This window comes from Hemiscyllium ocellatum, chromosome 4 (genome assembly GCF_020745735.1).
Source record: "Hemiscyllium ocellatum isolate sHemOce1 chromosome 4, sHemOce1.pat.X.cur, whole genome shotgun sequence".
Lineage (NCBI taxonomy): Eukaryota > Metazoa > Chordata > Chondrichthyes > Orectolobiformes > Hemiscylliidae > Hemiscyllium > Hemiscyllium ocellatum.
In genome coordinates, this window is record NC_083404.1 from 143,658,161 (window position 1) to 143,683,847 (window position 25,687).

A 25,687-nucleotide genomic window follows, 5' to 3' on the forward strand; every position below is an offset into this window, starting at 1 on the left:
AGCGCGGAACACAGAACATGGAGCATAGAGCAATACAGCACGGAACACAGAACATGGAGCATAGAGCAATACAGCACGGAACACAGAACACAGAACATGGAGCATAGAGCAATACAGCACGGAACACAGAACATGGAGCATAGAGCAATACAGCGTGGAACACAGAACATGGAACATAGAGCAATTCAGCGCGGAACACAGAACATGGAACATAGAGCAATACAGCGCGGAACACAGAACATGGAGCATAGAGCAATACAGCGTGGAACACAGAACATGGAACATAGAGCAATACAGCGTGGAACACAGAACATGGAGCATAGAGCAATACAGCGTGGAACACAGAACACAGAACATGGAGCATAGAGCAATACAGCGTGGAACACAGAACATGGAACATAGAGCAATACAGCGTGGAACACAGAACATGGAACATAGAGCAATACAGCGCGGAACACAGAACACAGAACATGGAGCATAGAGCAATACAGCACGGAACACAGAACACAGAACATGGAGCATAGAGCAATACAGCGTGGAACACCAAACATGGAACATAGAGCAATACAGCACGGAACACAGAACATGGAGCATAGAGCAATACAGCACAGAACACAGAACATGGAGCATAGAGCAATACAGCACGGAACACAGAACATGGAGCATAGAGCAATACAGCGTGGAACACAGAACATGGAACATAGAGCAATACAGCGTGGAACACAGAACACAGAACATGGAGCATAGAGCAATACAGCGTGGAACACAGAACATGGAACATAGAGCAATACAGCACGGAACACAGAACATGGAGCATAGAGCAATGCAGCACAGAACATGGAACATAGAGCAATACAGCACGGAACACAGAACACAGAACATGGGGCATAGAGCAATACAGCGCGGAACACAGAACATGGGGCATAGAGCAATACAGCGTGGAACACAGAACACAGAACATGGAGCATAGAGCAATACAGCACGGAACACAGAACATGGGGCATAGAGCAATACAGCACAGAACACAGAACACTGAACATGGAACATAGAGCAATACAGCACGGAACACAGAACATGGAACATAGAGCAATACAGCGCGGAACACAGAACATGGGGCATAGAGCAATACAGCGCGGAACACAGAACATGGGGCATAGAGCAATACAGCACGGAACACAGAACACAGAACATGGGGCATAGAGCAATACAGCGTGGAACACAGAACACAGAACATGGAGCATAGAGCAATACAGCACGGAACACAGAACATGGGGCATAGAGCAAGACAGCTTGGAACACAGAACATGGAACATAGAGCAATACAGTGCGGAACACAGAACATGGAACATAGAGCAATACAGCACGGAACACAGAACATGAGGCATAGAACAATACAGCGTGGAACACAGAACATGGGGCATAGAGCAATACAGCGCAGAACACAGAACATGGGGCAGAGAGCAATACAGCGCGGAACACAGAACATGGGGCATAGAGCAATACAGCACGGAACACAGAACATGGAGCATAGAGCAATACAGTGCAGAACACAGAACATGGGGCATAGAGCAATACAGCGTGGAACACAGAACACAGAACATGGAGCATAGAGCAATACAGCGCAGAACACAGAACATGGGGCATAGAGCAATACAGCGCTGAACACAGAACATGGGGCATAGAGCAATACAGCACGGAACACAGAACATGGGGCATAGAGCAATATAGCGCAGAACACAGAACATGGGGCATAGAGCAATACAGCGCAGAACACAGAACATGGGGCATAGAGCAATACAGCACAGAACACAGAACATGGGGCATAGAGCAATACAGCACAGAACACAGAACATGGGGCATAGAGCAATACAGCGCAGAACACAGAACATGGAGCATAGAGCAATACAGCGCGGAACACAGAACATGGGGCATAGAGCAATACAGCGCGGAACACAGAACATGGGGCATAGAGCAATACAGCGCGGAACACAGAACATGGAGCATAGAGCAATACAGCACGGAACACAGAACACAGAACATGGGGCATAGAGCAATACAGCACAGAACATGGAGCATAGAGCAATACAGCACGGAACACAGAACATGGAACATAGAGCAATACAGCACTGGAACACAGAACACAGAACATGGGGCACAGAGCAATACAGCGCGGAACACAGAACATGGGGCATAGAGCAATACAGCGCGGAACACAGAACATGGGGCATAGAGGAATACAGCGCGGAACACAGAACATGGGGCATTGAGCAATACAGCACAGAACATGGGGCATGGAGGAATACAGCGCGGAACACAGAACATGGGGCATAGAGCAATACAGCATGGAACACAGAACATGGAGCATAGAACACAGAACATAGAACATGGAGCATAGAACACAGAACATGGAGCATAGAGCAATACAGCGTGGAACACAGAACATGGGGCATAGAGCAATACAGCATGGAACACAGAACATGGAGCATAGAACATGGAGCATAGAACACAGAACATGGAGCATAGAACACAGAACATGGAGCATAGAGCAATACAGCGCAGAACACAGAACATGGAGCATAGAACATAGAACATGTAGCTTGGAACACAGAACATGGAGCATAGAGCAATACAGTACGGAACACAGAACATGGAGCATAGAACACAGAACATAGAACATGGAGCATAGAACACAGAACATGGAGCATAGAACATAGAACACAGAACATGGAGCATAGAACATAGAACACAGGACATAGAACATAGAATACAGAACACAGGACATAGAACATAGAACAGTACAGCGCAGAACAGGCCCTTCGGCCCGCGATGTTGCGCCAACCTGTGAACTAATCTCAGCTCATCCCCTACACGATCCCATCATCATCCATGTGCTTATCTAAGGATTGTTTAAATCTCTCTAATGTGGCTGCGTTAACTACATTGGCAGGTAGGGCATTCCACGCCCTTACCACTCTCTGAGTAAAGAACCTGCCTCTGACATCTGTCTTAAATCTATCACCTCTCAATTTGTAGTTATGCCCCCTCGTATACGCTGACATCATCATCCTAGGAAATAGACTTTCACTGTCTACCCGAACTAATCCTCTGATCATCCTGTATGTCTCTATCAAATCCCCCCTTAGCCTTCTTCTTTCCAATGAGAACAGTCCCAAGTCTCTCAGCCTTTCCTCATAAGACCTTTCCTCCAGACCGGGCAACATCCTGGTAAATCTCCTCTGCATATTTTCCAAAGCTTCCACATCCTTCCCGAAATATGGCGACCAGAACTGTACACAATATTCCAAGTGTGGCCGCACAAGCGTTTTGTCTAGTTGCAGGATGATATTGCGGTTCCGGAACTCAATCCCTCTACCAATGAAACCTAACACACCGTATGCCTTCTTAACAGCACTATCCACCTGGATGGCAACTTTCAGGGATCTATGTACATGGGACTCCAAGATCCCTCTGCACATTCACACTACCAACAATCTTTCCATTGACCCAGTACTCTGCTTTCCTGTTATTCTTCCCAAAGTGCATCACCTCACATTTAGCTGTATTGAACTCCATTTGCCACCTCTCAGCCCAATTCTGCAGTTTATCCAAGTCCCCCTGCAACCTGTAACGTTCTTCCAAACTGTCCACTACTCTACCGACTTTAGTGCCATCCAGTTATACCTGTGTATAAGTCATTTATAAAAATGGTCCCAAAACAGATCCTTGTGGCACACCAGTAGTAACCAGACTCCAGGCTGAATGTTTTCCATCAACCACCACTCGCTGCCTTCTTTCAGAAAGCCAGTTTCTAATCCAAACTGCTAAATCACCCTCAATCCCATGCCTCTGCATTTTCTCCAATAGCCTAACATGTGGAACCTTATCAAAGGTTTTACTGAAGTCCATGTTTACCACGTCAACTGCCCTACCGTCATCTACATGCTTGGTCACCTTCTCAGAAAACTCAATGAGGTTTGTGAGACACGGCCTGCCCTTGACGAAACCATGTTGACCATCTGAAATCAAATTGTTGCTTGCTAGATGATTATAAATCTTATCTCTTACTATCCTTTCCAAAACCTTTCGTACAACAGAAGTAAAGCTCACTGGTCTATAATTACCTGGGTCATCTCTCCTGCCCTTCTTGAACAAGGGCACAACATTTGGTACTAAACCTGTAGACAATGAGGACTCAAATATCAAAGCCAAAGTCCCTGCTATCTCCTCCCTAGCATCCCAGAGAATCCTCGGATAAATCCCATCCGGCCCAGGGGACTTGCCTACTTTCACTCCTTCTAGAATTTATAACACCTCTTCATAACTAACCTCATTCCTTTCCAGTCTAATATCTTGTACCTCATTCTTCTCCTCTACAATATTCTCCTTTTCCTGAGTGAACACCGATGAGAAATGTTCGTTTAGCACCTCTCCGATCTCCACAGGGTCCACACTCAACTTCCCACTTCTGTCTTTGACGGCCCTATTCCTACCCTAATCATCCTCTTAATCCTCACATACCTATAGAAAGCTTTAGGGTTCTCCTTTATTCTATTTGCTAAAGACTGCTCATGTCTTCTCTTTGCTTTTCTTAACTCTCTCTTTAAATACTTCCGAGCTGATCTGTAACTCTCCATCGCCTCATCTGTACCATCTTGCCTCATCAACACATTAGCCTCCTTCTTCTGCTTAACAAGAGATACAATTTCTGTAGTAAACCATGGTTCCCTTACCTTATCACTTCCTCCCTGCCTGACAGGGACATACCTATCAAGGATACGCAATATCTGTTCCTGAAACCAGCTCCACATTTCGATTGTCCCCATCCCCCGCATTTTGCTACCCCATTCTCTGCATCCTAATTCTCGCCTAATCGTATTGTAATTGCCCTTGCCCCATCAATAACCCTTGACCTGTGGCATGTACCTATCCCTTTCCATCGCTAAACTAAACGTAACTGAATTATGGTCACTCTCTCCAAAGTGCTCACCTACAACAACTCCTACGCAGAATAATTTTGCTAATCCTCTGTTCCACCTCCCTGGAACTCTGCGGAGACCGATAAAAAGCTCCCTGCAGTGTGGCCTCTCCTCTCCTGTTTCTAACCTCAGCCCATACTACCTCAGTAGCTGAGTCCTCATCAAAAGTTCTCTCAGCCACCGTTATACTATCTTTGACTAACAAGGCCACACATCCCTCTCTTTTACTGCCTTGCCTGTTCTTAATGAAAGATCTATACCCTGGAATCTGCAACATCCATTCCTGTCCCTGCTCTATCCATGTCTCCGAAATGGACACAACATCGAAGTCCCAGGTACCTATCCATGCCGCGAGCTCACCTACTTTATTTCAGATACTTCTGACATTGAAGTAGACACACTTCAAACCAGTTTGCTGTCTGCCAGCACATTCCTGTGACCCTGAAATCCTGTCCCTGTCCTTCCTACTCTCATCCTCCTGTGCACAGCAGCTACACCTCTGGTTCCCATCCCCCTGCTGAGCTAGTTTAAACCCATGCAAATAGCACCAGAAAGTTTCCCACAACCTTCCACCTTCTGGGTTATAAAATTCCTTCCAAACGTTCTGCTTTTCACCTTAAAATTATACCCCTTTATTTTTGATCCTTCAAGTAAGAGGAATAGCTCCATCCTATCCATATTACCATACAGACCTCTATCAGGTCCCACACTGCTCTAATGAAACCAACCCTAGTTAATCCAGTGTCTCTACATCGCTAGACTGCTCCATCCTGCAGCATCCTGGTGAATCTCCTGTGCACATGTTCCAGTGTAATCACATCCTCCCTATAGTGCTGCACCAGAGCTACACACAATCCTCACCAAAGGCCTGTACAATCCCAACATCACCTCCCTGCTCTTATCATCTACCCCTCCAAGTATCCCCAATGTCTTCTTAACAATCCTATTAATCTGCCCAGCCACTGTCAGGAAGCTGTGGATATATATCCTCAGAGCCCTTTGTCCCCCTCAGCTTCACAGACTAAATATGAGTCATTGTCTGCCCAAAATCACATACTTTCTTTCATTTTCCTGTGAGTCTGTACCCGTGTTTCTGGTCATTCCGATGTAGGTTCCCATTTAGATTTTAAACTTGAACTTTGACGATGGGGATTTTGTTTAAACTTAAGGAAAACTTCTAATACATTCTGATCAATATTCCCCACCACGCACCCTAACCGCACCAACCTCCATTTCCACCTCAAATGCCCAAACAATGTTTTCCATTGGACTAATTCCAGGTTTTCTTCCTGTACAGATTCCGGGTGCATTAAGTCCTCAGAATGTTCTTGTCTTTGGGGTGATGCTGAGTTTCCTGTGGGAACAGTGATCACTGAGGACTGTCAAAACTGGTGAGCAGTTGTGAGAATCTAATGATGAACACGGCACAGTGTCACGCTGTTAGTGAACATAGAGTACAGTGTGGGGAGACAGATTCACTCGAGGGGTTAGGGTCTGGGGTGTACTGTCTGAGAGTGTGGGGGGAGGGAAGGGTCACTCGAGGGGTTAGGGTCTGGGGTGTACTGTCTGAGAGTGTGGGGGGAGGGGAGGGTCACTCGAGGGGTTAGGGTCTGGAGTGTTCTGTCTCGGAGTGTGGAGGTGAGGGGGAGGTTCACTCGAGGGGTTAGGGTCTGGGGTGTACTGTCTGTGAGTGTGGGGGGAGGGAAGGGTCACTCGAGGGGTTAGGGTCTGGAGTGTACTGTCTGAGAGTGTGGGGGGGAGGGGAGGGTCACTCGAGGGGTTAGGGTCTGGAGTGTACTGTCTGAGAGTGTGGGGGGGAGGGGAGGGTCACTCGAGGGGTTAGGGTCTGGAGTGTACTGTCTGAGAGTGTGGGGGGGGAGGGGAAGGTCACTCGAGGTGTTAGGGTCTGGAGTGTACTGTCTGAGAGTGTGGGGGGAGGGGAGGGTCACTCGAGGGGTTAGGGTCTGGAGTGTACTGTCAGAGAGTGGGGGGGAGGAGGAATGTCACTCGAGGGGTTAGGGTCTGGAGTGTACTGTCTGAGAGTGTGGGGGGGAGGGGAGGGTCACTCGAGGGGTTAGGGTCTGGAGTGTACTGTCTGAGAGTGTGGGGGGGAGGGGGAGGTTCACTCAAGGGGTTAGGGTCTGGAGTGTACTGTCAGAGAGTGGGGGGGAGGGGGAGGGTCACTCGAGGGGTTAGGGTCTGGAGTGTACTGTCAGAGAGTGGGGGGGGAGGGGAGGGTCACTCGAGGGGTTAGGGTCTGGAGTGTTCTGTCTCAGAGTGTGGAGGTGAGGGGGAGGGTCACTCGAGGATTGTAAAGAGTAAATTGTGTAAGAGTTGAGTGTGGAGGCTTGAGGTAAGGGGTGGGAGGGAGTGGCACTGGATGAGTGGCTGATGCGGCTGATCTGTGTATCCTGAGCTGAGGTGAATGGACTCTGTGTCTCCCTGCAGTACATGCCTTGAGGGTGAGTGGGTGTGCAGTGGTCAGCCCTGTGTCCAGGCCAGTCCATGCCTACACTCGGAGTTTGCCTGTCACAGTGGACGTTGTATTCCAAAGGTCTGGGTCTGTGACAATGAGGACGATTGTGGAGATGGCTCTGATGAATTCTGTGTGTCAACGTGTGAGCCACATCATTTCCAGTGTGCCAACGGTCAGTGTGTACCAGTGAGTGACCGCTGCAATGGCCGTGCAGATTGTAGTGACCGCTCGGACGAGAGGGGATGTCCAGCTCCTCCCTGCACTGCCCATGAGTTCCGCTGTGAGAATGGACGGTGCATCATCAAGGAGCAAGTGTGTGACGGAAAACTGGACTGCGGCCAAGCTGACCACACCGACGAGACTGGTATGGGGGGGTGGGGGTGGGGGGGGGAGGGACAGGGAGTGAGGGACAGGGAGTGAGGGACAGGGGGAGAGGGACGGGGGGGTACAGGGAGTGAGGGACAGGGGGAGAGGGACAGGGGGAGAGGGACGGGGGAGACGGATGGGGCGGGGGAGAGGGGCTGAGGGAGGGAGGGGGAGCTCAGGGATAGGGATGGGGGAGAGAGAGAGGCGAGCGGGGAGGTGTAGTGCAGCAGGGAAAGGGATGGTGGGGAAGAGGGAGGGACGGTGATTGCGTGGGAGTAGGACAGAAGTGGGGAGAGGGAGAATAGGGGAGGAGAGGGGGAAGGTGACAGAATGAGAGGGGAGGGAGAGAGGGAGAATAAGGGGGAGGGGATAGAACAGGAGGGAAGGAGGGGTTTATGGAGACTGAGAGGGAGAATGAGGGAGGGCAGAGGGAGAGAGGGAGGAGGTAAGGTGAGGTTGTGAGAGTTACTTTCTCTCACCTGGATCTCCACCTTCCTCCATCGTCCTGTCTTCAAGTTCAGCTCCTGATCTGCCCCACACCTGCTCCATGCCCCTTACCCCCGACCCCAGGTGAGTGAGGGTCACACCTTGCACTAACACCAATCACATCGACATTGCCTGCTGTGTGAGCTGACCCTGTGAGGTGCCTACGACTCAGGTTTACTCTGAACTGTGCAGCGTGCAGTTCCTGAGAGAGAGCAGGCAGCCAGTGAGAGGTCTCCGTTTACTGTAGTGTGTCAGTATGTGAGTGCTACTGTGTGACCCTTTCATTCTGTGCATCACAATCTCAGTGGAACTTCCTTTGGTGCCATCACTGACGAGGAGACAAAGCGATGGTCGGACGATTGTGGGGATGGCTCTGGTTTCAGTCTGATGCTTTATCAAAGAGTCATACTGGAGATGGCCATCCTACCCATCGAGCTTGTGCTTGCCCTCCTGACAAAATGTCATTATTATCTGTAAAACAGCATGAACCATGACTCCATGTTTACATTATCCAGTTGAACTCTGGCCCCTGTTTGATGAGCCTGAAGAAGCCAGTAGTTTTGATCACATTGAGTTAATCTCCATTAAGATGGGTGATCTCTGATTTTTAGACAGTGACCCCTCCTCCTTTTTGTTTCATCGATCAGTTAAACATCTTTCAGGATCCTGTCTGTTTCTCAGCAACATTTCATAAAACTCCAGCAAAACATCTCAACTTCCAGATTCAACCCCATCCCTGTGCAAGCGAACAAGATTTCATTTGTCTGTGGAATCACTTGCTGCCCACAGACTAATGTGATTGTGATTCATGCACCAAGAACCCACCTAGTCAGGATGGTGAGGGGCTTAGAGGGGAACTTGCAAGGGATGGTGTTCCCATGGATCTGCTGCTCTTGTCCTTCTAGATGGAAGTGGAAGGTTTTCTCTGAGGAGGCTGCAGTGAATTGTCAATGTGGATTGTAAGGCCTTTGAGTAAAAGAGGGATTTTCTGTCAAACTCTGTGCAGGCTGTCGGTTCCACTGTGGAGAAGGAGAGTTCCAGTGTTGGACAGATGCATGTGTTCCCTATGCTCAGCGATGTGATGGCCACGATGATTGTGGAGATTTCAGCGATGAGCAGAACTGTGTGTGTGGGTCAGGAGAGTTCCAGTGTCCTGATAACCTCTGTTTAAGGAGTAATCAGGTCTGTGATGGAATATCAGACTGTGACCCAGGAGTGGATGAACTCATCTGTGAAACTAACGGTATGTATCTTCAGATCCAAGGGAAAGAAGCAGTAAATAAGAATAATTCATCAATAAAATCAAAATAAAGGTGAAATGCAGAGAATGTGGAACAGTTCAGTCAGTCTGTTTCTACTAAACCATTGACAAAGGGTCTGCTAAAACTGGTCGTTCCTGTGTAGATACTGACTGTCTGTCTACTGATCACAAATATAAACTCCAAACACACTCTCTCAGACAGAATGCTGAATTTGGCCACGTTATGGTCACTGTTTCCATGGGGATCTTTTACTCTCACATCATTTATTAAACCTGCCTCAACACATATGACCAGATCCAAAACAGCCTGATCCCTGGCTGGGAATATTGTTCAAGGAAGCAGTCCAGAATATACTCCGTGAAGACTATCTGACCGTCCCAATCTGACCGTCGCAATCTGACCGTCCCTATCTGACCGTCCCTATCTGATCGTCCCAATCTGACCGTCCCTATCTGATCGTCCCAATCTGACCGTCCCAATCTGACCGTCCCTATCTGATCGTCCCAATCTGACCGTCCCAATCTGACCATCGCAATCTGACCGTCCCAATCTGCACGATTAAAGCCACCCACTTTGTCACATGCTCTCACTATCTCCTGGCTGACCCTCTGTCCTGCTGTACAGCTGCTGTTTGGGACCCTATAGATCTTCCTGATCCTTACTTTACCTGTTCCTTACCTACAGCCGTATGGATTCTGTATCCTCCAATCTCTGAGCAGTTCCTGCTGTCATCCTTTTTCCATCTCATACTAACAATGTTTCCCAGCAGCCCCATCCTTCCTGCCTGTCCCTTCAGAAAGTTACAGTGTCCTGAATATTGCCAGCGGTGATCTCCTTGTAACACCCTTCCTGCCTGTGATGATGGTGATGGTGGTGCTGGAGATCACACCCATTTACCTGGATTTGCTGTTAATTCATTCATTTTGTTCCTAATACCTATGTGCTCCCAAGTCAAGAGCTGTTCATTTTGCCTTTTGCCGCCCTGGCCTGTATTGATGGTATTTGCTGCTGTTTCTCTGTGTTTGTACCCTCTATCATTTCCTGTCCCACTCTGTGTTACCGTTATTCAAGTAGCTGCCCTGTAATGCTGCCAGATCCTCTTGCTTTGTAAGTTAACATTTCCCCTCTCCCAAACCGGCCCCTCTCTGTAGCCCTCATTGTTCCAGTCACCAGGACACAGGTCCAGATCAATCCAAGTGAAGCCCGTCCCAGCCGAATAGCTCCCTCCTAGCTCTGTCCTGGTGTCATTGTCCCACAAATTGAAACCATTTCTGCCACACTAACCTTTAAGCCACATGTTTAACTCCTTGACTTGATTTAATCATCCAGAGATCTTTACCTTGGAGTTTCTGCATTTTAGTTAAGCTCCTTACTCATCCTATCAGTGCTGTTGGTACCAATGTACACAACAACCACTCGATCCCTTCTTTCCCTGTCCGAGTTCCTCCCCAGCCCTGGGGAGATGTCCTTACCCGACACTGAGTATCTTTCACAAGCCCCTGCTGCAGAGAACAGGATTATCACCCTCATTGTACACTCCCTACCACAGCAACATTCCTACTTCCTCTTCCCACCTGAGTGGCTGCCTTTATCAGGGTGTAGTGGTCCATATTCATCCCCAGCATGTTATTCTCACTATTGTGCACAGGAATGCAGCAACTACTATGCACTAAGTCTTCCTGGCAGCTTGCTGCTATTGGGCCGGGCCTTAGTGAGACCACACCCAGAGTATTGTCATAAAGTCACAGGTTCCTGCAGTGCGGAGACAGGCCCTTTGGCCCAAACTGGTCCATACTGACCAAAATGTCCACCCACACTAACCCCATTTCCCTGCACTTGGCCCATATCCTTCTTAATATGTCCATGTATTTGTCCAAAAGCCTTTTAAATGTTGTTACTTTACCCACCTCAACCACTTCCACTGGCAGTTCATTCCATATGCGTACCATCGTCTGCGTAAAAACGTTGCTCCTCAGGTTCCCTTTTATTCCTTTCTAACCTTAAACTGACTCCCTCTATTGTGTCAAGTTTTGGTCTCTATCTGAGGGAGGACGTTGTGCCGAGGGAGGGAGTGCAGCAGAGATTTACCAGACTGATTTCTGGGATGGCGGGACTGAGCGATAGAATTATTTTGGAATCTATTGAATGGAGTTCAGAAGAATGAGGGGAATCTGATAGACACTGAATAAAATTATAATGGGACCAGACAGTGTGAACACAGGAGAGACATTCCTGATGACAGGGGAGTCCAGAACCAGGGGGTCAGAGTCTCAGGATATGAGGTCGGCCATTTTGGACTGAGCTGTGGAGAAGTATCTTCACCCAGAGAGTGGGGAGAGGTGGGGGATGTGCCTTTGGGATTATCCAGCACAGAAAGGGGTTGAGGCCAACTCCTTGAAGACTTTCATGAAGGAGTCAGATATAGCGCTTGGAGCCAAAGGGATCAAAGGGTATGGGGAGAAAGCGTGAATGGGGACTGAGTTGGATGATCAGCCATGACCATATTAAATGGTGGAGCAGGCTCAAGGGGTGGAGTGGCCTACTCTTGTTCCTATTTTTGATGTTCCTATGTTTGGAAGATCAATAACTCAGTGTTGGCCCAACAGCTACAATGAAAGTGCTGTGAAGAAAGGAGAGCAGCCTTCATCCATCTCTCCAAAGCAAAGTCATCGTCCAGGACATCACCTCAATATTTTAAAGAATATGGGAGTCACTGGCTGGGCCCATGCCTAGTTGCCCTTGAGAAGGTGGTGGTGAGCTGCCTTCTGGAACCACTGCACTCCATGAGCTTTAGTCTCAATCAAAGTCACTGGATGATGATTTTCCCAAAACGTGCTGACTTCCTGAGTTTTTTGTTCATTTACAGGATGTGGGCCTCTGTGTCTTGGCCCAGCATTGATTGTCCATCCTTAATTGGCCAGAGGGTAGTTGAAATTTAACCACGTTATTATGGGTCTGGAGTCACCTGTAGGCCAGACCAGGTAAAGATGGCAGTTTCGTTCCCTAAAGGACATTACTGACCTAGATAGGTTTTACAACATGATATTACCAGTCGACTATCAATCCCCTAGGTGTCGGTACCTCTGCTTGAGGGACAATTGACAGTGAGATATCAAGATGGTGGACACAGGAGCTGAGACCAGGGAGACAGTCCTGATAGCTGCCACTTCTGAAGTCTGTTTCTGATTGGAAATGAACTGGATTAGGGTCAGGTTTAGGGTTCAGGATTGGGTTAGGAGGAGGTTTAGAGTCAGGGTTAAGATTATGATGAGGATGAGGTTTAGGCTCAGGGTAACAGTCAGTGTCAAGGTTAAGTGTAGAGTCAGGGTTGGGAGTAGGATTAGGGTTAGGGTTAGAGTCAGGGTTGGGAGTAGGGTTAGGGTTAGGGTTAGAGTCAGGGTTAAGGTTAGTATTAGGGTGAAGGTTATTAAAAGGCTAGCCAGTTGAGGCTGGGGATTTGGGGAAAGAGATGTTGATGAATGATGCACCTTCTCTGCTCGCTGCGCTGAACTCGAGAGAAGCTGCAGAGACACATCACAAACCATTACTGTCTGAGGTACAAAGCTGTCAGAAGGGGCTGGTGAGAGTGTTGCCTGAGGGGCTCTTGGATTTGACACCCTGACATGTACTGAAGCAGTGTAACTATTTTCAGTTCCAGTGATCTGTGGCCCAGGACAGTTTCCCTGTAGAAATGGTTCGTGCATTCCCAGGCGGGATATCTGTAATGGAGTAAGTAATTGTGAAGACGGTGAAGATGAGACTCCAGGCAGATGTCCGGGTTCCACTGTGCAAGCTGTTTCTATCACTAGCCCAACCCCGTCGCCTGCTCAAAGATTCCCTTCAGCAACAGGTAGGAACACAGTGTCAAAACAGCCAGTTATTCTGAGAGACATCATTCTCAGAAAGTATTTAAACCCTCACTCAGTCTACCGGGGCAACAGTGAGTCCCATCTCCAAACTACACAGCACACATACACCAAAAACATCCTCAAATAACAAGGCCAGCACCGGGGTGGACCTTTCAGAATCTGGGGCAGTTATTCTGGTCCAATCAGGGAGTCCTGCCTGACAGATGTGAACAGGAGTGTCAGACACCCTACTCACTCTGACAGCAGGCTCGGAGGGAGCTGGGTCAGTGTGAAAGACACTCTTCGTGTAAATGGTGATGGGACACTGGCCTCTGTGGAGTCATTTCATTTAGCACTTTCCAAACCCACAACCACTTCCATTGAGAAGGACAAGGGCAGCAGATACACGCGAACACCACCCCCTGCAGGTTCCCCTCCAAGCCCCTCCCCATCCCAACCTTTTTTTTTATTCATCGCTGGGATGAGAGTGTCACTGGCTGGGCTAGTATTTATTACCCTTGACTAATCACCCAGAGTGCAGTAAGGAGTCAATCCCATTGCTGTGGGTCTGGAGTTCTGTGTAGGCCAGACCAGGTGAGGATGGCAGATTCCCATGGGCCCATGGTAAAGGATGATAAAGGTTGTGTAGCAAGGACAGATAGATGGCATTCTGAAAAAAGATCATTGAACCCAAAACATTAACGATTTTTCTCCACAGATGCTGCTAGACCTGCTAAGCTTTTCCAAAAATTTCTGTTTCTGATTTCCACCCTCTGCATTTATTTTGTTTGGATGGAGTTAGGTACAGGTCAGATCGAACTGAATGCTAGAACCAGCTCAAATGGCAGAATGGCCTTCTCTATTAGTCACCCCAAGGTAGTCTTTTACAACAATTGATGATGGGTTCATGGTCACTATTACATCTTTAATTCCAGTTTTTTTTTCCAATTTAATTATTTTCCACCCACCCAACCCGATGGGTTTGAATCCGGGTGTCTAGATTAATCACCTGGTGATAATACCATAGCTCAGGACAACGATCTCAGGGTATGAGCAGACCAGGTAGGATCAAAGTGAGGTCGTGAACCTGTGGAATTCTCTCTCAGAAAGGGCTGTGGAGACCAGGTCATGGAATATATTCAGGAAAGAGTCAGCTAATATATTATAGGCAGAGTAGGCTTAATGGACTGCGAGACTGTAATGATTCTGAGAGAACATGGGTATTTGGCATAAGGATCAGCATCTTCGTACTGAATGGTGGAGCAGGTTGGAGGGGCTGACTGGCTTCCTCCTGTTACTGGTTTCTATGTTTGTGTCGTCCCTGTTGGTCGGAGCTGACGGTTGCTGGGTTTTGTTGCAGCTGTTTGGCAGTGCCACCATTCGGAGTTCCAGTGTGACAGTGGGGAGTGTCGACCACGCGGCTGGGTGTGTGATAATGAACTCGATTGCCCAGATGGGAGCGATGAGAAGAGCTGTAACAGGACGTGTCTAACTGGAGAGTTCCAATGTGGCAGCAGCTCCCAGTGTATCCCACTCTGGCAGTTATGTGATGGCATTGCTCACTGTCAGGACCACTCTGATGAGACTGTTGACCGTTGTGGTGAGTGACTCTGGGCACTGGGTAAGGGGTGGGGTGGGGTGGGGCGATGGTGAGGGTGAGGGGAGTTGGTGCTGGATGGAGTGAGAGGGGGATTTCCCCATGGCTTTCTGTCTGTGACTCTCTGGCCACTGACTGTCCTATTCCTGGAAACTGTTTGTGGTCACTGACAAACTGCTCTCGATTCTGAACACCACGATTAAATTTCACTGTGACCTTCTCTACTCTAACAGGCACAATCTCAGATCCCCCAGTCCCTGAATGAAGCTGAACTCAGTTTGTTGTTATAAATCATCCCTGCACCTTCATGTCCTCTCAACGTTATATGTATAAACACAAAAAAAGAATTTCCCAGGATGTTACTGAGACTGGAGGGTCTGAGCTATAGGAAGAGGCTGAACAGGCTGGAGCATCGGAGGCTGAGGGGTGACCTTATGCAGGTTTATAAAATCACAAGGGGCATGGATAGGGTAAATAGACAAGGTCTTTTCCCTGGGGTGGGGGAGTCCAGAACTAGAGGGCATAGGTTTAAGGTGAGAGGGAAAGATATAAGAGACAGCAAAGGGTCAACTTTTTCACACAGAAGGTGGTACGTGTTTGAAATGAGTTGCCAGAGGAAGTGATGGAGGCTGGTACAATTACAGCATCGAAAAGGCATCTGGATGAGTATATGAATAGGAAGGGTTTGGAGGGATATGGGCCGGGTGCTGGCAAATGAGACTAGATCAGATTGGGATGTCTGGTCAACATGGATGAGTTGGGCTGAAGGGTCTGTTTTCATGCTGTACATCTGACTGTGCTTGGTTAAAAGATTACATTATGAGGACAGGTTGTGAAGGTTGGGTTAAATTCTCATGAAAATGTGCAACTAATTAAAGACTGTTAGAATTAGCTGTTTAAGATGGTTAAAGGATTTGATGGAGGTGATGGAAAGAAGCTTACTCTCTGTTATTTGGGACATCCTTAAAGTGGGGGGAGATGAGGTGGGGCGGGGGAAGGGGGGTTACTGCCACAGAAACATGGGCAAGTGGCAATCTGAAACACCAACAGAGATTACCAGAGAAACTCGGCAGGTCTGCCAGCCACTGTGGAGAGAGAAAAAGAGAATGTTTCGAGTCTAGTTTAACTCTTTGAATGGAAATGTGGAACTCACTGGATTCCAGAAAGCTATTGAGCTTCAAGGTCATTCAGTCATAAGTGAATACCTGGTTAACAAGTGAATACCTGGTTAACAAGTGAATACCTGGTTAACAAGTGAACACCTGGTAAACAGATTGTAGTTAGGTTAGGATGGAAAAGGCTGTGTAGCAAAGATGGAGTTAGGTACAGATCAGATCCAACTGAATACTAGAAGCAGCTCAAATGGCAGAATGGCCTCCTCTTGCCTCTGTCACTCTGGATCCTATGTTTAGAAATGGTTGTGTTCTCTCTCCAGGTTCTGTCAGGATTCCCCCCTGTCCTGGGAACTTCCTCTGTAACAGTCTAGTCTGCATCAATAGCACACGCGTGTGTAACGGAGTCATGGACTGCGAGCAGGGTGAAGATGAGCTGAACTGTGGTAAGAAGACCTGGCCTGAGTGGAAGGTGGGAGGGTCAATCAGTCCGTGAGCTGACCAGAAATGGCAGAGGGTAACACACTGCTGTGGTTTGTTCGGCTGGGACTGGTCAGTGAGGGCTGAGCGTTTTTGATCTGAGTTTAACATGAACAATGTGTTTAATTCACTAGAACGGGGCATCCCAACATCACCAGTCCCACAGAGGAATGGGACAATGAGCAGCTGCAGTGAATATACCTGCTCCAATGGGAGGTGTATCACTTTCATACAGGTACGTCCTGGTTAATAATGTCAGGAGCTAGTAAAATACCTGGTTGGAAATACTATTGTGTAGTCTTCACTATAATGTCAGCAGGAACAGGGGCCTGAGTTGGATGATTAGCCATGACCAAAATGAATGGTAGGGCAGGCTGGAAGGGCCAAATGGTCTACTCCTCTTTTCTATGTTTCGATGAATAAGAGTTCACTTATCAACCAATCAGTCCTTGGCCTCCTCCATCGCCAGACCATGGTAATACGACGCCTGGAGGAAGAGCGCCTCATCTTCCGTCTAGGAACGCTCCAACCACAAGGGATGAATGCAGATTTCTCCAGCTTGCTCATTTCCCCTCCCCCCACCTTTTCTCAGTCCCAACCCTCGGACTCAGCACCGCCTTCTTCACCTGCAATCTTCTTCCTGACCTCTCCGCCCCACCCCCACTCCAGCCTATCACCCTCACCTTAACCTCCTTCCACCTATCGTATTCCAATGCCCCTTCCCCAAGTCCCTCCTCCCTACCTTTTATCTTAGCCTGCTTGGCACACTCCTCAATCCTGATGAAGGGCTTATGCCCGAAATGCGATTCTCCTGCTCCTTGAATGCTGCCTGACCTGCTGCGCTTTTCCAGCAACACATTTTTAAGCTCTGATCTCCAGCATCTGCAGTCTTCACTTTCACCTTCAACATATTGTCTAGCTAACACCAATCGTTAAAGTTAACCTTAGAATGTAACTTTTAAAAAAATGTTTTGTGATTTACATGTGAAAGAAGTGAAACTGTCATGGTATTCAAATAGATGAAAAACTCAACAAACAATCCAGGTATTTTTCAATGTATAATTTCAGTTACGTCACACTGTAAATGTTTGCTATAAATTCTGTGCCTTACAATTGTGCCCTCCACTACCACCTGATGGAGTGTTGCTCCGAAAGCTAGTGCTTCCAATTCAACCCATTGGACTATAACCTGGTGTTGTGTGAGTTTTAACTTTGTCCACCCCAGTCCAACACCGGCATCTCCAAATCTTGATTAGTCAGGGCATTGAGGGTAAGAACTCTCAACTCAGAGGGCACTGGATTCACAGTCATCATTAGAATCTTAATTCCAGCTTTTTATTGAATTCAAATTTGCCACAGCGGGATTTGAACCCAGGTCCCCAGAACATTACCTGGGTCTATAAATTAATACGTAGTGATAATACCACGAGGCCATTTCCTCCTCACCTCTTGTTTCACACAGATGTGAAATCTGGATTCAGGAGATCCTAGGTCACTTTGTCTCTTGGGGTAAAGTCCAGGTATACTCTCGAACCTGTCCATGTTCAGGTCAGAGTCCCTTGGGCTGACAGGGTGTGAGTGAGTGGCCTGGTGTTCACTGGGGAGGAGGGGATGGTTTTGATTGAGTTGGTGATGCTAACCTGCCTGGTTCTGGTGTAGGTTTGTGATGGAGTCAATGATTGCAGAGACAGCTCAGAGAAATCTAGTGGGATTCCCTCGGATGAGTTGAATTGTGGGAAATGGTCTCTGTGGGGATTATGGAGTCAGTGCTCCCAGAGCTGTGCAGCTGGAATACAGACTCGGGAACGAGTATGTGAGACATCATCAACAGACCTACTCAAGGAGTGCAGAGGCCATAAGACACAGACTCAACAGTGCTTCAGCCAGGCCTGTCCAGGTAGACCCCGTGCCATGTGGGCGAGAGACTGGGGGGAAGAGGAGGGGGTTGGTGATGGGCAGGATGGGAGATTGGGGGTGTGGCGGGGGCAGGGTAGGGGAATGTGGGTGTGGATGTGTGAATGGGGAATCGAGAAATGAATCGTGGAGCCTTGTTTCTGAAGGGTGAGGATGGGATTAGGTTGGGTGGGGGTCACTGGGGAGGGGAAGCAGTGGGAGGCAGGTGGGGGTGGGCTCCATAAGCATCCACTCCCTCCACTACCAACACTCAGTAACAGCAGCGTGTACCATCCCCTCCCTCCCCCACTCACACTCAGTAACAGCAGTGTGTACCATCCCCTCCCTCCCCCACCGACACTCAGTAACAGCAGTGTGTACCATCCCCTCCCTCCCCCACCCACACTCAGTAACAGCAGAGTGTACCATCCCCTCCCTCCCCCACCCACACTCAGTAACAGCAGTGTGTACCATCCCCTCCCTCCCCCCACCGACACTCAGTAACAGCAGTGTGTACCATCCCCTCCCTCCCCCACCCACACTCAGTAACAGCAGTGTGTACCATCTACGAGATGCAATGCAGAAATTCACCAAAGATCCTCAGACAGCACCTTCCAAACCGACACCCACTTCCATCCAGAAGGACAAGGACTGCAGGTACATGGGAACCCCACCCCCTTCAACTTTCCCTCCGAGCCCCTCACCATCCTGACTGGGAAATATATCACCGTTCCTTCACTGTCTCTGGGTCAGAATCCTGGAATTCCCTCCTTCAGGGACATTGTGGGTCTACCCACAGCACATGGACTGCAGCGGGTCAGGAAGGCAGCTCACCCCCACCTTCTCAAGGGGCAACTAGGGACGGGGTAATAAATGCTGGGCCCAGCCAGAGACACTCACGTCTCACGAATGAATTTGAAAAGTGCTCCTGACCATTACTCATTTGTTTTGGAGCTAGATTTCTCATTCCTTGTACAGTCTGAGTCCTGGGTTACAGCCTCCTTGTCCCTTCACCTTCCGCGTCTTCACTGAAGTACATTGCAGAAGGAGGCCTTTCAGCCCATTGTGCTTGTACTGGCTCTGTTCCCTAGTGCCAGTCTCCTGCCTTTTCCACGTAGCTCAGTATGTCCCAGCTCTGGTCAGGGTGTGTTCCTCTGTTTGTTTTACTGCCTGTCTGATCTTTTCATCTTGCTGCAGTCGATGGGGAGTGGACAGACTGGACGTCATGGTCAAACTGTAGCCACCACTGTGAAGGTGTTGTGATTCGCCACCGTGAGTGTGTTGGTCCAACAAATGGAGGGAAACAGTGCCAGGAGCTGCCAGGGTCAGGCAGTCATATGGATATCAGTAAGTGCTCTCTGATTGGACAGCTCAGTCACTGCGTTTAGAGGGACAATGTCATTCAATCCCATGACTCAAACTCAGACACTCAGGATAGGGGTTCAATTCCCATCACTGCATTTATAAAGGTAGCCTCTTTAAGGGGCTGTTGTGTATAGTGTCCCTACCTCTCGACCAGGAGACCTTTGTTCAAGTCCCACCTGCTCCAGAAGTGTGTTATAATGTCTGTGAACATAAAGGCAGTCTCAGTGATCTTGAACCTAATATCAATTATTGTAAAATCCTATCACCAGGCTCACAACATCCCTCAGTGAAGGAAATCTGCCGTCCTTATCCGGTCTGGCCGAGACATGATTCCAGACCACAGCAACCACTTTCTGAAATGACTGAAGGAGGAACACCGGTGTAACGAGTTCACCAATACCCAGAAACAACCATTCTCACATTCCAAAAACAAATACTTTAACATTTTCAATGGGTTTTATCTGACCTGTGAATGGCCAAGAAATCTGATCTTGACAAATCATTCCTGGTAGGAATGGGTATCTCCCTGAGCCACGGGAAATAATTGATGTGGGCAACGGCACCAGATTCTGAGAGTTTGGGAAGGAAAGGGTGATTGCAGATGGAATGGGAGTTTGCCAGTCCAATGGGTGAAGAGTTAGTAATCTCAGAGAGTTGTGATGTCAGTGGGGGACAGGAGCAAAGGAGTGAAGCTGTTCCCCATGTCAGCTCACATGGAGGCCAGCAGGGGGAGCTGGCTGACCAACACACTGGTGACAGTAGGATTAAGGGAATGGTGGGGGTGAGGATTGTGACAATACTGTGGCTTTAAGAGGTGTGTTTTGTCCTGATTTCTTTTAGAGAGACATTGGTGGACAGGTGATGAGCAGTCTATGAAAAAATAAAAAAACAGTGAAGCCTTGTTGTTTTTTTTAAAGCTGGAACAATAGAAGCAGCCTGAGTGGGTGATGTCAAGATCTCTCTGATCTTCAGCAGTTAAGGTCTCAGCAGCGTTAGGAAGGCAGTGAACCTCTCCCAGCTGCTACACTCTCTCTCTCTCTCTCTCTCAGAATTGTCTTTAGATGTTCTTTCCCATTAGATTGGAGAATTGCATGTGAGGCAATCTGTTTTCTGAATTTAACTTTTGTTAAGGATGTGTTCAGGGGATGTTGTTGTATTGGAACAGCTGTCATTATTCTTTTAAAGTTTCCAAAAGAGTTGTGTTGTTCCAAGATCTTCTTTCTTTTGTTGTATTTTAACAATGGCATTTAAAGAAATTCTGTTTTGCTTAATGTTGAGAAGTTTGACCAATCAAATTGTATCTGGAACACAGTACCTGACATTTACTTTAAAATAAGGAAAAGTTAGGGTCTACCTTCTTAATATATTTTGAGGGGGTCTGGTTTGATCTGCTCTATAATGAGTTCCTGAACAAATTAAGCTCAGAGGGATGGGGGAGATAGGAGAGAAACAAGACACTGAGGTGATGTCAGGGCTGGGGTAGGGGCTAGTTTGACTCAGGTGGGTTTTGTGATTTGTAATGATTACGGTTGGCAGTAAATATGAAAATATTTTACCTGACACAGACTGTCTAACTCCAATTCCCTGCACTAAGGAAAAGAATTCGAATTAAGTTTTATTGGCACATGCACTCAAATATCAGGATACATGAGGACATGAAAAGTGTACACGGTCGCCTTTCTTAGTAGAAAAATAAAGAAATTAAGGTAAAAGTTGAGTATTCTGGTCCTTGTTTAGCCTGGGGCCTGCAGACACTCCCTGTTGGCCTTTCTTCATAAAGCCCAGAGTGGAGCATCTGGAGGCCATGCCGAAGGAAGGACTGCCATGCTCAACCTTTGGCACTAGCTGAACATTTGTAGGAAATAATTCTAATGCTTCCATCCCAATATACTTTCCCATCTTCATTCATTACTGACATTAACTACAATTCCCTCTCTCTCATCTGACCTTGATTCCCCATAATTCCTGGTTGAGTCTCTGTGTTTTCTACAAGAAAAACAGACATGAATGTATTCAGTGTCTCTGCCATTTCCAATTCCCCATTAGAAAGTCTCTGGTCTCAACCCCTCAGAGTTAACATTTACTTTAGCTACTCTCCTCTATTTTTCGTACCAATCAAAGCACTTACAGTCCAGTTTATTATGATTGGCTTTTATTCTCAGTCAGTTTACTCCCTCAGTATCAGGGTTTGCTGAGTTCATCTCTGGGTGTGATGATTTGATGCTGTCACTGGATTTAATTCCTGCCCCATTTCTGCAGCTCCATGTAATTTAGATGATTGTCCAAGCGTCCAGCATTGTCCTGGGGAACTGGTGATGCGGAACTGTGCAACCTGTCCTTTGACTTGTGCAGATCTGAGCACGAACAGCAGCTGCTCTGGGAAAGGAGGCTGTTTCTCAGGTATGTTTTCGGGGAGACCATCTCTAAAGGAATGAGACAGGATCATCGAGAATGAACTCCAGGCAGGTGACACCTTATTCAGCCTGACTGATAACTGATTCTGTGGGACATTGTTGTTTTCATTTGTTAAAGACACTATCAATTTAAGGTTTTTCTCTGTGTGTGTGTGTGTGTGTGTGAGAGAGAGAGAGGCAGTATTAATGTGCGTCTGTGTGTATCTGTGTGAACCGTGGATTTATCGGTTTGTTTGCGATGGAATTGGTGTGTCTTATAAAGTGTATGTGAGACTGAATCTCTTTGTGTGTCCCCATGTGAGTCAGCATCTCTGTGTTTTTGCTCATGTATTTGTCTGTGTTTCAATGTGTCTGTGTGTGTGTATATGCGTGCATCTGTGTGTGTGTATGTGTGTGTATCTGCCTGTGTGTATCTGTGTGAATAGAACACAGAACATAGAACACAGAAAAGTACAGCACAGAACAGGCCCTTTGGCCCGTGATGTTGTGCAGAGATTTAATCCTAATGTAAAATATAGTAACTTAACCTACACACCCCTCACTCACTGCTATCCATGTGCATGTCTAACAGTCGCTTAAATGTCCCAATGACTCTGCTTCCACCACCACAGCTGGCAACACATTCCATGTATTCACAACTCAATGCGTAAAGAACCTACCTCTGACGTCTCCTTTATACCTTCCTCCTAATATCTTCAAACTACAACCCCTCATACCAGTCAATCCTGCCCTGGAGAAAAGTCTCTGGCTGTTGACTCTATCTATTCCTCTCATTATTTTGTACACCTCGATCAGGTCTCCTCTCTTCCTCCTCCTCTCCAGAGAGAAAGGTCCGAGCTTATTCAACATTTCTTCATAAGACAAGCCCTCCAGTCCAGGCAGCATCCTGCTAAACCTTCTTTGCACCCTCTCCAAAGCCTCTGTATCTTTCCTATAGTCGGGCAACCAGAACTGGACACAACATTCCAAGTGTGGTCTCACCAGGGACTTGTAGAGCTGCAGCAAAACCTCGTGGCTCTTAAACTCGATCCCCCTGTTAATGAAAGCCAAAACACCATATACTTTCTTAACAACCCTATCCACTTGGGTGGCAACTTTGAGGGATCTATGTACTTGCACACCCAGATCCCTCTGTTCCTCCACACTGCCAAGAATCCTGTCTTTAATCCTATATTCAACATTCAAGTTCAACCTTCCAAAATGCATCACTTCACATTTATCCAGGTTGAACTCCATCTGCCATTTCTCAGCCCAGCTCTGCATCCTGTCTATGTCCCGCTGCAGCCTGCAGTAGCCCTCGATACTATCAATGACACCTCCAACCTTAGTGTCATCTGTAAATTTACTAACCCACCCCTCAACCTCCTCATCCAAGTCATTTATAAAAACTACAAAGAACAGAGTCCTGTGGGATCCCACTCAACACTGCCCTCCAGGCAGAATACTTTCCATCTCCAACCACACTCTGCCTTCTGTCAGCCAGCCAATTCTGAATCCACATAGGCATATCTCCCTGTATCCCATACTTCCTGACTTTATGAATGAGCCTACCATGGGGAACTTTATCAAATGCCTTGCTGAAGTCCACATACACCACATCCACTGCTCGACCATCGTCGACCTGTATTGACACCTCCTCAAAGAATTCAATAAGATTTGTGAGGCATGACCTGCCCCTCACAAAGCCATGCTGACTGCCTTTAATCCCTCTATGATTTTTCATATGGTCATAAATCCGATCCCTCAGAGTTCTTTCCAAAACCTTGCTGACCACAGACGTATGACTGGCTGGTCTGTAATTGCCAGGGATTTCCCTATTACCCTTCTTGAAAAGAGGAACAACATTCACCTCCCTCCAATCCTCCGGTACGACTCCCATGGAGAGTGGCCAGCGGCTTAGCAACCTCCTTTCTCACTTCCCGGAGCAGCCCAGGACAAATCTGGTCTGGCCCTGGGGACTTATCAATCCTAATGTTTTCCAAACCTTTCCAGCACATCATCTTCATCAATCTGGATCTGGTCAAGACTGTATCCCAGCTCCTCTAAGTTCTCATTTACAACCAGGTCCCTTTCCTTGGTGAAAACCGAAGCAAAAAACTCATGTCGGGCTTCTCTGGGTAATCCAAGATGGAGGATGGGAAACATTTCTGGCTGGAACCACTGCTCCGTTTTTTTGAGGTATTTTAGGTGTTGGAGGTGATTTCTTCGAATTCCAGGAGCAGCAATTCCTGTTTTATAAATTGTGGTATTGTTTTGGAACTTTGGAAAAAAAAGTCAAAACAACAGCAGTTTAAAAGGGAGAAGAGCAGACAAAGGAAGCACATGGTGAGGACAGTGCAGGAGGGAGAGAGAGAGAGAGAGAGAGAGAGAGAGAGAGAGAGAGCGAGAGAGAGAGAGAGAGAACCTGCACAGTTACCGCCTTTGCTGTTTGAATTTGTGTATCGCTGGGACATCGGAGTGCATCTGGGAAAATTAACAAACACAACTAATTCACAACTAATCTTGGAGGAACTGTTGGGCGAAGTTCACAGCACAGAATCAGATACGTTAATTGTTGTTAGAGGTCTGTCCAAGAGAAAGGCTGCAGGAGTGAGTATAGTAGGTTCTTTCTTGATTATATGTTTTTGGAGATAAGTCTCTTGATTAAACTTAAAATATAAGTCATAGCTATTAATTTAACCTGGGGCAGTGTTTTGTAGAGGAATAAGACGGTGTTATTTTCTGGGTCAGTAGATTGTGAAGGAGCAAAAATGGCCTTTGCAGTGAGATGTACTTCTTGTCAGATGAGGGAGTTTAAAGAAAGTTTAAGGGTTACTGCGGATTACATCTGCCATAAATGCTGTAGGATGCGAATCTTATCAGATCGAGTGGATCGGTTGGAGAGACAGATAGAAGCGATGAGGAATTTGCAACAGCAACAGTGTGTGATGGATGGCAGCTATAGGAAGGGGGGAAAGTCTCAGATACAGTCACATAGATGGGTTAACTCCAGGAAGGGTAGGCAGCTAGGGCAGGAGTCTTTTGTGGCTATACCCATTTCAAACAGGTATGCTGTTTGGAAAATGTAGGGGGTGATGGATTCTCAGGGGAACGTAACACGAACAGCCAAGTTTCTGGTATTGAGACTGGCTCTAATGCAACGAGGTGTACATTGGTTTCCAAGAGATCAATTGTGTTCGGGGATTCTGTCGTCCGAGGAACAGACAGATGTTTCTGTGGCCAGCAGAGAAAAAGCAGAATGGTGTGTTGTTTCCCTGGTGCCAGGATCAAGGATGTCTCAGAGAGGGGCAGAATGTTCTCACGGGGAGAGGGGCCAGCAGGAGGTCATTGTCCACATTGGAACCAACGATATAGAAAGGGAAAAGGTTGGGATTCTGAAGGGAGATTACAGAGAGTTAGGCAGCAATTTAAA

At 47.5% G+C, this 25,687-nt stretch overlaps 1 protein-coding gene across 1 annotated transcript in view; it reads left to right on the forward strand.

Annotated features, from left to right (window-relative positions):
* sspo (SCO-spondin) overlaps positions 1-25,687 on the forward strand; it is a 538,757-nt gene that overhangs the window by 152,454 nt on the left and 360,616 nt on the right. Inside the window, exons 28-36 of the mRNA XM_060824077.1 lie at positions 6,274-6,367; positions 7,425-7,816; positions 9,311-9,547; positions 14,775-15,014; positions 16,447-16,569; positions 16,738-16,838; positions 18,263-18,500; positions 19,694-19,843; positions 22,121-22,261. Of these exons, the coding sequence (XP_060680060.1) occupies positions 6,274-6,367; positions 7,425-7,816; positions 9,311-9,547; positions 14,775-15,014; positions 16,447-16,569; positions 16,738-16,838; positions 18,263-18,500; positions 19,694-19,843; positions 22,121-22,261 (1,716 nt within the window). The remainder of the gene's footprint in view (positions 1-6,273; positions 6,368-7,424; positions 7,817-9,310; positions 9,548-14,774; positions 15,015-16,446; positions 16,570-16,737; positions 16,839-18,262; positions 18,501-19,693; positions 19,844-22,120; positions 22,262-25,687) is intronic.